The sequence below is a fragment of the Styela clava genome, chromosome 6 (genome assembly GCF_964204865.1).
Source record: "Styela clava chromosome 6, kaStyClav1.hap1.2, whole genome shotgun sequence".
NCBI classification, from domain to species: Eukaryota; Metazoa; Chordata; class Ascidiacea; order Stolidobranchia; family Styelidae; genus Styela; species Styela clava.
The window spans coordinates 16,046,740-16,062,306 of record NC_135255.1 but is presented as its reverse complement, the minus strand read 5'-3'; the positions used below and the strand labels follow the sequence as shown (position 1 = coordinate 16,062,306).

The window sequence follows — 15,567 nt, the reverse complement described above, 5'->3', positions numbered from 1 at the left end:
AAGTCATTCACCGTATCGTATCCTGGGCTCGCTGTTATAGAGAGGGATTAGGCAGCGGACATTGTAATTTGAAGAAATGTTGTTGTTTTTACTAAAATAAAATACAGCTAAATAAAAAACGGAATAAGATTAATATATGCGATTATCAAAATATATGGACAGTAAATAGTTCAGTTCAAAATAATGGATGACGTTAATCTTCCCGCTTTGGGACCAACTGTGGATCTTACAAAAGTACGTAATATTTGATAATTTTTTTTCTACTGGTACCGCTACTGTAAACTAGACCATTAAATATTCTTCCATAAAATGATAATTTACCTGCGTATTTTTTATTTCAAGATGGCGCCGCTTAATCAACGGCGTTCTGTGACATTTATGAACCACTTTATCACACACACTGCAAATTTTCTCAATAAATTCTCAAACATGGCAGAGGAAAAGTTGGCATTACAATCGTTAGAGATGCAAAGAATGGAAATAGCTCTGAATATATTAGAAGCTAAGGTGACTTTACTTTATTTTTTCCAACAAATGAGAAATATTTTCATTCAACAATCAGACTACACAATAGCTGTTGTTTATATCGGTATATGCTTGATAGTTGAAAGTTTTCACCAAATCACCAAATGTTATACACAATTGTGACAATATCACTCATATATATATATTCATTAATATTATATCGATGACGAAAACAAAATTGGATCGATCATTATTTTATAATAGCAAACTATGGTAAACTGAATGTGACTTCAAATAAAACTATTTCTTCTCTTTTTGAGATGGAGAAAATTAAAAAAAAATTATAGGACTGATTGAATACGTTCTGTCTATTGATTTACAAAATGCATATTGGCTTAGTTTGATGTGATGGCCCAAAACTTAATTTCAATTGTATTTTTAGCTTTCATCCATTCCTGGCCTTGATGATGTCAAGAAAGAGGAACCGTCACCTACTCAACCTGCCTCAACAGAGCCTGTCAGTACCCCTACCCCTAATGGGGTTGAGGCCCCTCCCCCTGCTGAAGATAATGAACCACCTGCCCCTGATCCTAATGTTGTATTAGTTAAGAATGATGCCAGGTACTGTTCTAAAAAAATTTTCCTAGTTTATCTGTTATTTTTCTAAAAAATTTGTCTTTACTCATCGCTTCTTCTGGTATATTTGGTCTTAACAATTTTTTACTTCTAGATATGCCAAATACCTCAAGATGGTGATGGTAGGTGTACCGAAGATGGCAGTTGCAAATAAAATGAGGGCTGAAGGTTTGGATCCAGATATGCTCGAGTAAGTTGGATCTGGTGATGTTTTTTTCAAATTTCAAACAAAAAAACCACCAACTAATGCTATAGCTGACATGGACTGGTAATCGGATGCGAGGATGTAGTGTGCATATGAAAGGGTTGTCTCTACAGCTTTTCTCTCCCATGGCTATTCTAAATATATACCAGTCTGGTTTGTAAAAAGGTCAGCAATTTGATAGGTTTCAGATGAATATTTTAACCATGTTAATGAGCATGAAATTGATACCTATGTTTGCAATAACAGTACTTTGTGTTAATTTCAGTACGCCTGATGCCCCTGTACCTGATGGTGGACAAGCTCCAACTGATGAAGATTCTGATAACGAGAGTCAAAGTTTATCTTCAAATGACGATTTCAGTGATTGATTGTTGCAGTGTTTTTATTTATTTTTCTGATTTCTTCATTGGTGCAATATTATTAAGCATATTGAGATTTTAACAATTTGTATATGTTGTTTCAATAGCAGTTACAGGTTGGAGCTGCTCTGGTGTAAGGAAGTTAAATTCAAGTCCTGTTCGCTCATGAAATCTGCTATATAACAGTGGTTTCGAAACAGGATTCGAGTACATTCTAGGCCAGGGTTTCTGGGAATTTGCATTCAAATCTGAGTCTATAATGTTATGTGTACAGTGTCTCAAGCTTCAGGAAGAATATTTCATTGGGGCCCTGCCCTACCAAACAGTTTGAAAATCGCATGGCTGGCATTTACCAGGACACCCCTTCCAATACAAACAAACTTTGAATCAGTGATCTTTATTACCTTTTTCAGAGGTGCAATATTAATTACAACATAAATAAAGTTCGCAAATAATTTAATACACATCACAAATTTGCATTCTTCCTCGATTTGAAGGAGATCATTTAAAACCACAGAATCAGAAAAATAGCATTTGTTCTAACCTATGACAATCAAGACATATCGAAATGAACACAGCGAATTGCCTTTAATAAGGCAGTAGTACATTCAGTGCTTGGTTCTCAAACACATAAGAGTATGTCAAATTGTTGTGTTAATACTTTCTTCATCTCTTTACTTATTCTTAAATCCGATTCTGTATCATTACTTGCAATTGAAAAAGAAAAGTGGGAGTGAAGTTTGGGGGCAAACTGGTACCTGAACAAATTTTCATAGCCTTCGAAGGGCCCAACTTAATTCATAAAAAAAACCAGCTCAAAGATGTGGTATACCTGTTCATTCTGTTGTACGGTGCTTGTATGTAGTACCGGTAAGTAGCGAAAGCACATGCCAGTTGTAAGTCGTGTATTTGCTAGCAATTAGCACATAAATAATAGTTGCGGGTGTGTCACAATTTAAGGTTTCAAGTGGTGATTGTTTATGGGCGGAAATTGATATTGCCCACTTGCTGCCGTGAATGTGCAAATTTGGCCCAACAGTGCAAAAGGTTTGCTGACTACTCCTCTGAAACAATTATTAGAACTCAATTTCATGAAGCACCATTCAAGATTGACTATTCAACTACATCATTCGTTTAATTTTCTTAATATTGTTAAAGATGTCTTTATACAGGAGAAGCAGTCATCACATCAAACTGGTAATAAAACAAAAATGACAGCACTGATTTTCTGAAAATTTCTGTATGTGCCAGAATTTTTTTAAATGTGGAGTTGGTTAGATTTTTGTCCTGTTTGGAATACCAGGTCAAAGAATGGAACCTTGTAATAAATAAAATTTCAACAATAAGACCACTGTTCTGTTCACAATCCTTTAGTCTCTTTTGGTGGACGGAAAACACAAACAGTGATGAGATAATTGAATACTTTTTCTCATGTTGAATTCAAATGCATTTCCTTCATTAAGTCTGTAACTCCACCAGTCGTTAATTCTGGAAAGTCTTCTTTACTGCGGGTTGCACCAAGTTCTTCACTGCCATGATTCTGTTAATAATTAGTAAAAAATATAGTCTGCTTGTGTACAAACACTCGCAATTACCATCGTACCAAGGATTAGAAATACAATGCAATGGTGACCGGTCAAGAGCCCCCTGGCACACCATGTGATTAGGACTTGTTATTGCCTTTCCTCTCCCCCGGGAAGAATGTGAAAATCCTATCCCCTTCCTAGTTTTGACCCCCCCAACCCTCTTAACTTGGGGGGCAACCACGGAGACGGCGCATCTCTCACATCACATACCAATTTGTTATGATCGCCCTCATGATATTTTTACATCTAGAAGCCATTCGGAAATGATTTTCCCAGTTTATTAAATATCATCTAGAATGGTACAGTAGCATGGTTGGCAGCATAGCCTGCATTGTCAATACTTTAACTTATGAAGAATAAATACTTTATGCTGAAGTTGAATCATCTTTGCTGCCCAACTTGCATATTTGCTATTATTTTTCTTCTCCTTATCTGTCGCTTTACTGGATGATAATTGGTTGCACGCCTAAAAAGAAAATTTGAATCAAACAATAAATGCAGAGTAGAACCTAAAAAATTCAACCGAGAAAGATCTAAAAAGCCGCTCCTAAGTATTTAATACCTCGCTTTTTCAGATCTAAATAATAAGATTTTATTATTCAAATCAAAATCATAATTTGTAAAATACCCAATTTTTAATAAAATTTGTCAACATTTTTGAACGAGTAAAAAGGTGATAAAACATCAAAGTAAGACCAACTCACCAGCAATAATCCATACAATGCCCTCATATTTGAATTACGACTTAAATAAACTGCTTCTGCAAAGTAATCTCTTGCTAATGATACATTCTCCATTCCACCCTGTGTGTATTTGATCTGAAAATAATACAGCATGGTTATTCCCTGATATTTAGGTGAAAAATTACAACCGATTCAAACTTTATTTTTATTTTGTCAATAACTGGAACTACTCTCCATATCTCCGCAATGGTCCACTATTAATGATTCCAACCTACTGTACGAGACTTTTATTTTCTTGATTGGTAATATTCACTCCACTGTGTTCCATCGTTCCCTGATTGTGAAACATATCCCAAGTTTGTTGTTTATGGATTGACAGACATGGGTAAGATTAAGTGTGTATTGTTTGAACTACTACCATGCTATTTTTGTTTTGTGTGTCATTGAGTTTGTAGTTAATGTGATAGATGGGATCATTTATTTTAAACTTACACTTTTAGACATACAAACAGGACAGAAATCCAGAAAAGTTGCCAACACTTCAAACGAGAATATCGGTCGGAGACCGAAGACTTATCGATCGGAGGTTAGGGGATCCCCAAAACAGCGCTCTTACTCTATAGTGACACCGTGTGTCCCCTCACTAATTAATCAATAACTCGCTAAATATACGACATAATTCATCGAAAATCAATAGGCTCCTGTTCCGAACTATGATGAATGCACATGCAAAAGTTGGAGCAGATTCAACCTCGCTTTCGTGAGATATCGCGTGTATCTAACAGACAAACAAATAAACAAACAGACAAATACCGATCTTAAGATCGATAAGTAATGAGGTTCATAAGTGAGACATTAAAGTGATACATGGGCAATCTCACCTCATGACATACAATATAGGAGAAAAACACGATAAGCTACGGTGTGATACAGAGGCAAAAAAATATTTTTTTAAAGGAATGCATTCATAAAATCTTTGGTAAAAAGGATCACCATGATAGTGCCATTGTGTGCCAGAGATGAAAAAAAAAAACAGTAATAAAGTTTTAACAATTCATAGTTTAGTTTAGATATTTTAAATAAAGTTTAGGAATAAATCTAAATTTTGTACGAAGTTTTAAGATATTTTACAATTTTCTCCAAAAGCAAGGGGCCGCACAGAATGCTTTGAGAGGCTGCATGTGGCAGCCTACTGGCCATAAGTTACCCATCCCTGGTCTAATCCGACTTATGACTAAACAAATATAAACTACCTCTGCGTATCTTTGGTGATATAGATGATTGAGAGGTTGCGACAATATGACTTCTTCCATGCAATATGAAGCTTTTCCATATCTGAAAAAAGAAATATTTTTCCAAATATTCTGTAATATTTAAAACCATGTTTCAGTATTGAAAAGCTATTTAAAGTCATATCTAAACCGAAAAATGTCCTCGAGTACTGAAACTTGTGGGTACAATCATACACAAGCATAAGATCAAGTGTTAGATAAATTCACTCGTTTCTTAGAAGTAATTAAGAAATTTATAGGTTTTGGTTTTTTTTGGGGGGGCACCCGTTACTTCATTTGAAATTTGATATGCCATGATGTGAGATATAAAAGATAAGATAATTAGAGCAAGTCTAAAAACATTAACCTTTTATACTAAATTTAATGATAATTAAATGATAAAAAATCAGGGGTGGATAAACCATTCTTTTTTAATTTACATAATAGTATATTGGATTTAGTACTCCCCTAAGTATGTGAACCAGGATGGCGGGCACCGGAACGTAGTATGTCTACCAGGTTAGGGTTAGGCCATAATTTTATTCCAATTTTACTTATTTTAGTTCTATTGCGAGTTCAGGGACTAGCCAAGTGACTCCCGTAGTATTTGTACCTGAAATTATGTCCTAACCCTAACCTGGTACACATACTATGTTTCAGTATCCGTCATCTTGGTTTCACATACTTCGGGAGTACCTTGGATTTATACATCTCTAAGAACTGACTGCAAAATGCTTCCAATCATTTGAGTACTGCCAATATTAAAACTGATTGCATAAAACTTAAAGTACTTACTCTAGTTCTTCTGTGTATAATTCAGATAATTCCAACCAAGCTTCAGCATCTGCCATGAATCTGAATAACCAAAAAATTTAGTAGGGTTAAATGTAAATCAAAATGTTAAAAGCGCCTAAATCAGGGGTGAGCAGCCCCTGGCACATTTACTGCTATAAATTGATTTCAAAAAATATAAGCGATTGGGAAGGGAATACAAGAGAGAAGTACCAAAAACGAACTATTGCGTGATTGGGATGCCATTCCCAACAATTTTATGTGTCTTAAAAACTTTGCAACGTCTGAATTGACGTCTGGCGTCCCGGGCTGGGCTACGGTTGTCCCGGAATTTGCTGACAACCATGGTGTTCTAAAATAGAAGGCCATGTACGCATATCGGCTTCTTTTGAAACTGGAAACAGATGTAATTCACACAAATTTTTTTTTTTTAGTTTACATTTGTACATCATTCATATTGAAGTGAGTTGAAACTTGAGGATAGAAGACATGCTTCGTCAACGGTGACTTCGTGATGGCATAACATTAAAATAAGCTGAACAATTGCAAAATGGTTGATAGTATTATATACAGCAGTAACCTTAATTTGAGAGGATCATTCAACTTAGTATATCAATTTGAAAAACGCAGGTACTTTTAAAACGGTTCGGTAGCTGTACGTCGGTCATGGTCGAGATAGGATTATATTTATTAGTTTGTATGAACTCATATTGATATTATTAATATCTTTCATATGAAAAGGTGTCAAAGTGAAGGTATTTAGGTGTTAGGGCCTAAATATACCTATATTTTTATAAAATATAAACCCAATGTAAAATGTCTATCAGCGGTAATGCAGCAGCAGAAGTCTCACTGATATAGAACAAGAGAAGTAATCAAGTCTATTTGTCGTACTGTTATTTTCCCGAATAGTGATTCAGTCTGTACGTGTTTAAAAGGTTTATTATTGTGTATTTTTGCTTTGAAAGTAGCAAAGCATTGTTTTTTATTTTGGTCGGCACGTCGAAGAATTTTGTCGTTAAATTTGGTCGATTTTGGCACGCGAGCCAAAGAAGGTTGCCCACCCCTGGCCTAAATGATAGGTTGAGTTTTACTTTTACTCGGTGTGCCCGAAGTATGTGAACTAAAATGGCGGATACCAGAACGTAGTATGTGTACCAGGTTAGGCCATAATTTCAGGTACAAATACTATGGGAGTCACTAGAATCCGAACTCGTAATAGAACTAAAATAAGGAAAATTGGAATAAAATTATGGTCTAACCCTAACCTGGTACACATACTGTGTTCCGGTGTCCGCCATCTTGGTTAACATACTTCAAAAGTATCTTTTATTCACTGATATTTGTTAATTCTACTTTTCAATATATCTGATAATCTTGAGTTTTAAAAATATTGGTGAATTGTTTATAATTGCATTGGTTTGATAATGTTTAATCATATTATCATCATAGGTCGGAGTTACAATGTAGTGATGTAAATGACTCACGTCCAATCTTGAGGTAACTAAACGACCGGGAAATTCCTAATCACTCATCCTTTTCAGCATTTCATTCTCTAAACTCTTCTAACTAATTGCGGAATAAAGTGAGTGGGCAATGCAGAGTCTCAAGAAATTCTGGTCCCCCCATAAGATAGTAGGTTTTTACCTAGAAGTGTACACTTGTACAGAGACTTGTTTAGAGCGAAAAATATAAGGAGCATTGTACAGAAAAAAGTGGATAAAAGATTCTAAGCTGCTCATACATTTATTTGTTTCTTTATTAATTTTTATCTAAAGGTGATGTAGACACAATGACGGAGCAATTCGTTCTTCACAACTCCTGTCATTTCCATATTACCCAAGATGTTGGAACTTTTTTGATTGCTCAAGTGATAAATAAAATAACTTAACATGGAACTAATCTGTTCTAGCGAAAAAACACTGAGAATGCATGAGCAATGCACTCCGTGTATTATTGGATACCTTTTCCACATTCAGTGAAAGAAATTCAAAACAAAGTTACAACATAAGCTCATGAAAGAATCTTACGTTTTGAGGTATTCCGTTAAACTCTTTATTGCATCTGATGTTTTACCTTGCGCTTTCAATATTGCGGTTCTCCGTTTCCTGATGGCCTATAGAGGTTTGAAAATAAAAATAATTGACAAGGAATATAATAACATGCCACATTATCTTCCTAATTTAAATCTGTAGATGGCCTGGCCAATCTAAAGCATATACACAAAGTTGAAATGGGAATTATTGTAATGTATACTAACTGGAAATTTACCAGGAAACATGATAATATATTCATAAAACTTATTTCAGTTGCTAACAACAAATCCACATCAGGAATTGAAGTCATTGACAACTTTGATAAAAAAGGTTTTATATTTTAAATAAGTCGAGCCTGTTAAACAATGGTTTTCAACCATTCTGATGGAACCAGAACTCAAACATTATAGAGGGTTGAGAAAATCCTGTGCAATTATACCTGTGTATTAGAACATATTTGAACAATATACATATATAAATATTAACTCTGGGATATGAATGAAAACTTATGGAACACCTGGACGATATTATTAGAATTCCAGGACGCCATATAGCATCGATTGAAAACCACTGCTGTCGACTAATACAGATAGTAAAAATTTTAATCGTTATCGCAGTAAAGTGACTACATGAATTAATGTGTACCAAGCGATGAGATGATGTGATTTCTCAGGACTTATTTCAATCTAAAAAAAAAATCAATAGCAAATATTGAATAAGCTCAAACTTACAGCGTTTGTTGGATCATTTTTTTCTATTTCTTCATATATAGTTAATGCTTCTTCATAACTGTAGAAATATATTTCATGTGTAGATTTTATATTGGGATCGACATTACTTAAAAACATCACATTTTTCAAATGAACTAGTCATTCCTATAAGCAGTGATGTATGGGCTATTAGGAATGCGACAAGATTCAGACTCGTGCCTGGATTTGTGGCCCAATCTCTTGTATTTTGATACTTGGATTCGGCCTCAGCCTTTGATGATTTTACCAGAGTCCGGGACATCATACGTCACGCGATGCCAAACACAGTTCACTGATGGTTTCTCAAAATGAAAACAGTGCTTTGAAATAAATATATTCCAAAATTTCATTTGAATCAAATTGACCACATAAATCAGCACCAGATATTGAACCCTAATTACAAAAGTAAACAAGAAAAACTTACTCTCCATAAGCTTCAAATTGTATTCCAAGTAATTTTTTTACTCTGTCACTATCTGGAAATCTCGTTTCTAATTTTTTAAGACAGATATCTGATAAATCGTATCGACATGTGTCTAATGCTGCTATGAAGACCTAGAATATAGAAAAAGGTTACTTGCACTAAGGAATAAACGACCCAATCTTCTAGCAGTTTATCATAAGCTTTTTTGATTGGTTGCAACTTGGCTACGCCGATACCTTTAAAACAAATAAAAAAAATGTTGGTACTAAATACGAACTAACAAAAAAAGGGTGTGGTGTAGTTTTGTACCTCTTAAAGTACTCCTGGTGGGCGTAGCATATTTTTGCATATGTCAATTCTAACCCCCCCCTGAGTGCGTCATCCAAAAATTACATCAATTCACAGTGACGTAAGAGGGCCCTTCAAACTATGCGAAGTGTCATCCAAGACGCGCAGACGATCACCCGAAATCGAGCTATTTCTCTCCGTTTTCTCGTTGCAACAATCCCGATACAAGAGAGATCGTTGTCGTTAGTGAGTTCTTTATCGTCGATGCAGATGCCATTTCGGGCGATCGTAGGTATACTTTGGCAAGCGCTATGACGTGTTTATGACATCGTATTTTTGGATGATGTATTCAGGTGGGGGGGATAGGATTTACATGTGTAAAAATCGTTATGCTACCTACGTCCACTAGAAGTACTTGAGGTATGAAACTACACGAGACCCCTAAAAGATTATAAAGTTAATAAAAAAACAATTTATTACAGTATTACCTGTTCACAAATCAACCACATTTCATCTCCGAATCTATGAGAATATTTTCGGATTAATCTTTCGCCAATCTCAACAATAGTTATGCTATCTCTTACATGTTCATCTCTCATTTCACGAAGTCTTTTACAAGCAGCTGTTGTTTAAAAAAAAAGTTGAGAAAAGATGATTGGAGGAGAGATGAAAACCAATCAGCATTCAGAAATACATTAGAAAATAAAACTTATTCCAAACTCTTCCATGGCACAAAGATATAGCCTATTCATGAAAGTTTCCAAAACTCGAAATGTTGTTTCATATAAAAATACAAACCTACCGGTACAGACCTAAGCCACTCATGGCTGCATGACATAAAATAAAAGTGAAAAAACACTGAATGAGATACCGTAAGAGGCTGTTACTACAGTAATCGGTTTTGAGTATAATATGGTACCGGTACCGGTAGTCTGGTAGTTTAGAAATTCCATATACCGGTAACAGTATCCCCTGATGCTCACCTTCAGGATTGAAATCCTCCATATTGTGATATTATGATCGTATTTCACTAGCTAGACAAGATGAATTATCTGGAATATTCTACTGTTCTAAGAACTATTGTAAAGTTACAAACTCCAAGCAAAAGGAGGCAATACACCGTATTCAGTTATTATCCAGCTAAACAATCGCGCAGAGAACCAAAACTTAGCAAGAAAACCAGGCTGGTGACGAGCCGCGACGGTGATTCAGCATATGCCACTGGCTTGCTTATTAGTATCCGGACAAATCCGGCCCGCAGAGACTAATCATCAGGCTCGCTGAACTCCTATTCAAAAAAAGGAATCTCAATTGAGAAATCTGCTCGTTTAAATTAACTTTGTTCACATTTATTTTCTATCAAGTAAGCTTTTCTATTGTTATCATGTTCAATTTATTGCGCAAGAATCGGTAACGCCATTGTTTCTGTACCCGAACCCGCTGTCATAGATCCTTGCGGTGAACAAAGACAAGGATAGCGGGTTAGGAAAGGATAGGATTTCTGAGAGAGGTGGGTTATCACGCAAAAATTTTTGTAGAAAATTTGATTCTATATGATTTTTTAAGATTTTTGGCGTTTACCGTTTGCGTAAAATGGACTTCGTTTGCAAGACTCGAATTTTTTAAAAGTCGGCCTTGCCGAAATCGAACGCAAATTAGTATGCCCGTTGAGAGAGAGAGAGAGAGAGAGAGAGATTTTATTATTTCGTCAACCAAAAAACGTAAAAAATAGTCATCAGTAAAATAGCACTAGCAAAAAAAAATTTTTTTTTGGTATGGACAGGAGGAAGCGATACGACCATACGGTCATCGAAGTCAGCTCCCACCATATATGCTGATTTTATTAAGATAACACTGAAAGATGACCAGTGACAAAACTACTTAAACTATTACATTAATATTTTTACAATAAAATTCTGAATAAAATTAGGAGACTCGTGGGTAAATGCATTGTTATGAGTATTTTTAAAAGAAAGAAAATAGAAGAAAACAAAAAAGGAAGGGGGGTGTCCTATGTTAATCTAAAGCGACCAGAATAATGCTATGGAAATTTAATATTTAGCTGAAAACTAAATTACTAAATTCATAAATTCAATTGGGCTTGAGACGATAATAAATAGAAATAATAAATAATTGGATATATATAAACAGTGGATCAGGGACAAAATTTTAATGTGACGAGAATGTGGAAAATATTTTAGTGCAACTTAGTGATACATACACAGTATTAGGAAAGTAAATAACAAAAACATGAAAATATTAATTGAACTCCCGCAGTATGTGTACCATGTTTGGGCCAGACCCAAATCCTATCCAGACCTTCTTTATCTTAGTTCCAACAAGGGCTTGGGAGCAAATGAGTTTCTTTCCAAACAGGACTCAGTCACCTCATATAACCCGATGTAAAGCAGGCGAACAGAACCAGTTACCCGCCCACTGGTACACATACTACTACATACATTAATTAATCAACAACACATAGCAATATCATATACACCAAAATATATGAAAGAAGCACCATTCCATTGATCAACAATAGCAATGATAGTAATTAAATAAACACTGGTATGGTGAAAGGACCTTGACACAAACCTGCAACAATGTAGAGCAGTAAGTTGTGTGTATTGAGAAGAAATATTACAAGTGATTTGAGCTATGGGAGTGGAACTTATCCATTACACAACACAACTAAAAATACGAATATAGTCAGGAATGACTGAAATGCAGGGTAAAAGTAATTGGAATTGCACAATCAATTTGGCTAAGAGATTTAACATTATTCAATTATGACAAGTGCAACTGCACAACATATACCGTAATGAAAATTGAGCAATTAGAGGAAACTTTGTTCCAAAAAATCTCGAAATATAATAATAGATACCACACATAACTGATAACATTTGAATTGAACAACAATGATAGTAACTATTATAGTGACAAACAATTGTGATGCAGAGATGAAAATTGACATTTTGGTAATTCCATTCTTGCAAGTAATGAAAATAAAGAGCATCATTGGGAAAGTTAACTATGAAAAGTACATATGCTAAAAGCAGTCAAATTTTATCAGGTAACAATATAAGGGTTTACGCCTACGGTAACTACTATAACCTCATATTATGTCAAAAAGTACAAATGCTGAATAGTTTATAGTTTGGCTTATGATGAAAACTGTTGGTGTTACATGCAAGCTAACTCATGTACTATATATAGCTATCACATCAGGAGGAAAATTAAATTTCTATATAGAAAAGAGCTGACTTAATAGATTATATTTGCAAAGATAAAGATGCAAATCGTGAGTGAAATAGTTATTAAGATGCAAAAAAAAAAAAAATACACAAAATATATCCCTACACATATTAATATTTATTTATGAGATACTTCATATACTTATATTTGAAACAGCTATAAGACGAATCTATGATTTCATTGGGAATAGAGTTCCAAATACTTGGACCAGTAATTTTAATGGAGTCGCGGGCCAGACTGGAACTTGTCCGACTAACAAAATATGCTCCTCTACCCGCTAAACGAGTGTTGTATTGGTGGACATTACTACAATTTGTGAAGTAGCTATCGAAAATTTCAGGCAGAATTCCATGTTTAAATTGAAACATGATTTTCGCTATTTCGAATTTATATACATCAGCTACTGTAAGAATATTCATCTTTTTATAACTGGGACTTATTCTCTCACGAAAACGAGTACCACTCATTAACCTTACTGCACGATTTTGAAGTATTCTAATCCTATCCATATAAGTCTTAGGGGCAGAACCCCATGCCACAATTCCATATTGAAGATGTGAGTAAAATAGAGCAAAATATACGGTTCTTAATACCTTTTCAGATACAAACGGTCTCAGTTTAGACATAGCACCTATGGCTCTGGACAGTCTACCTGCAAGTTGATTAATATGCCTATGCCAGTTTAGCTTATTGTCTAGAATAACTCCAAGATATTTGACAGAGTCACAGATACTAAGTAATGAGTCGTTTAGTATAAATTTTGGAGTGAGGTTCGAATTTTTAAGGCTTTTGCTACAATTAATCAATAAGACTTGGGATTTACTAGGATTGACAGTTAGCTTGTTTTTAATTAGCCATTCTGATATACAATAGAGATCCCTATTAACTATATTTTCTAGGTCGGACAGATTTTTTGCAGCGAAAGTAGCACTAGTATCATCAGCGAAAAGTTTAATTGGAGCCCTAATGGCATTGACAATATCATTTACATGAATTAAAAAAAGGGTAGGCCCCAGAACTGAGCCCTGGGGGACCCCTACCGACACCTTTTCACTCATCGATTGACAACCAACCAAACTTACAAATTGACGTCTATTTTGCAAATAACTTTTGAACAATTTATTGGCTACTCCCCGAATTCCATAGTAATTAAGTTTTGTAATTAAGATATCATGATCCACTGTATCGAATGCTTTTTTCAAATCCAGAAATACACTACAACCTAATGAGCCTTCATCTATAACGTTATAGTAATGGCTGATAATATCTAATATAGCATGTGAAGTGCAATGTCCATCCCTAAAGCCAAATTGGTCCCTATTTAGAATTGAGTTTTTGTCCAAAAAAGATTTCAGTCTCTTTAGTAATACTTTCTCATAAAGAATTGAAAGACAAGACAGTACCGAGATGGGGCGATAATTTGACACGGTTTCCTTATTTCCAGATTTGTAAACCGGTACAACTCTGGCAACCTTCAAATGCCTGGGGAAAATACCCAGGGTCATGGAGATGTTGAAAAGATTACACAGGGTTGGACTAATGATGGTCTTTAAAATTTTAATCAAATAGACCGGAACGCGGTCGTGACCTTCTGCTTTACCAGTCGCAAGCGTGGAAATAAGCATTTCAATTTCGTTGGTGGTGGTGGGCTCTAGATACATTGACGATTTAATGGGTTGCTTTAAATATTTCATAAAATCGTAATTGCTGTTTGAAAAAGCTGAGGCAAGCGTCGGCCCAATCTGGGAAAAATAATTATTAAAAACATTACAAATGTCAACTGGATCTTCAGTTGATTTATTAAGAGTCTCATCACGCAGAGTGTTCGGATGATTTTTTTTTAATTTTTTATTAATGATTGAGTTGATGGTATTCCATGTCATTTTCGAATCTTTTCTATACTTATCGAAACATTTTGCAAAGTACTCCTCCTTTGCTCTATTTTTAATATGAGAGAGAGTGTTGGAATATTTCTTATATTGGCGTTTTTCAATATCAGTGCCATTTAAAAATAAAGTTTTATGTAATTTATCTCGTTTTTTTGCAGACCGTAATATTCCAGGTGTAATCCATGGTTTTTGCTTCAATCGACGTTCCTTTCTACTAACTTTTTTCAAGGGGGCATATTTATCAATTAAATTTCTTAGTCGGTTGACAGATTCATTAAAAACTATGTCATAATCATCAGCTCCTACCTCAGTACTCAACATGTCATTTCTAAAAATAAATTGGGCATCAGTTAAAAATTGGTCAAGATTAAAATGTTTCATGTCCCGTTTCAATTCCGAAACATGCCTGGGGTGTACATAATTCATCTCAAGATGGCAAAAAATAGGAAAATGATCTGTCAGATTATCATGCAAAACAATTGGTTTAATATTTTTATCTATAATATTTGTATACATATGATCAAGTAAATTAGCAGTATTACTTGTCACCCTTGTGGGAAGCGTAATCAATGGAATTGTGGCATGGGATTGAAGCATTTCTAGGTACTGCTTCGTAAAGTTGGAATTTTCATGGAGGTTGATGTTTATATCACCAACTATAAAAAAAAATTTCTTATCATGAGTTAAATTATGAAGACTATTTTGTAGCTTATATGAGAACTCCTGATGATCCGAGTTGGGGTGGCGATAGATTATACCCACAGTCAAAGAATAGGGTTTGGCTGTTCTAATAGGAACCTCAACCCAGAGTTCTTCACATCCAGCAACATTTAGGTAATAATCCTCAATAAAGTTAGGAGAGAAATAAGTCTTTATATATAAGCCAACACCGCCAGCATTTGTACTAGATGGTGTATGATAGAAATCGTAGC

General features: G+C 34.8%; 2 protein-coding genes across 2 annotated transcripts; one reads left to right on the top strand and one right to left on the bottom strand.

The window, feature by feature from the left end:
• Window positions 1-5: 5 nt before the first annotated feature.
• Window positions 6-1,750, top strand: LOC120331927 (WASH complex subunit 3-like). The gene is made up of 5 exons (XM_039399107.2): window positions 6-234; window positions 343-507; window positions 908-1,086; window positions 1,196-1,291; window positions 1,572-1,750. Exons 1-5 carry the CDS (start codon window positions 184-186, stop codon window positions 1,672-1,674), a joined length of 594 nt encoding a protein of 197 aa, XP_039255041.2. The 5' UTR covers window positions 6-183; the 3' UTR covers window positions 1,675-1,750.
• Window positions 1,751-2,046: 296 nt separating this feature from the next.
• LOC120331926 (ER membrane protein complex subunit 2-like) lies at window positions 2,047-10,750 on the bottom strand. The gene is made up of 10 exons (XM_039399106.2): window positions 10,478-10,750; window positions 9,983-10,116; window positions 9,207-9,337; window positions 8,765-8,822; window positions 8,028-8,113; window positions 6,001-6,060; window positions 5,188-5,269; window positions 3,956-4,069; window positions 3,616-3,717; window positions 2,047-3,205 (listed from the first exon to the last, which is right to left on the bottom strand). Exons 1-10 carry the CDS (start codon window positions 10,497-10,499, stop codon window positions 3,095-3,097), a joined length of 900 nt encoding a protein of 299 aa, XP_039255040.1. The 5' UTR covers window positions 10,500-10,750; the 3' UTR covers window positions 2,047-3,094.
• Between the last annotated feature and the right edge of the window lie 4,817 nt (window positions 10,751-15,567).

Coding starts and splice junctions, on each gene's coding strand:
- LOC120331927 (XM_039399107.2), top strand. CDS start 184: ATGGATGACGTTAATCTTCCCGCTTTGGGACCAACTGTGGATCTTACA. Junction 235..342: donor CAACTGTGGATCTTACAAAA/GTACGTAATATT, acceptor TTTTATTTCAAG/ATGGCGCCGCTTAATCAACG. Junction 508..907: donor TGAATATATTAGAAGCTAAG/GTGACTTTACTT, acceptor TTGTATTTTTAG/CTTTCATCCATTCCTGGCCT.
- LOC120331926 (XM_039399106.2), bottom strand. CDS start 10,499: ATGGAGGATTTCAATCCTGAAG. Junction 5,270..6,000: donor TTATACACAGAAGAACTAGA/GTAAGTACTTTA, acceptor TTCTTTTTTCAG/ATATGGAAAAGCTTCATATT. Junction 3,206..3,615: donor TGATTCAACTTCAGCATAAA/GTATTTATTCTT, acceptor AATTATTAACAG/AATCATGGCAGTGAAGAACT.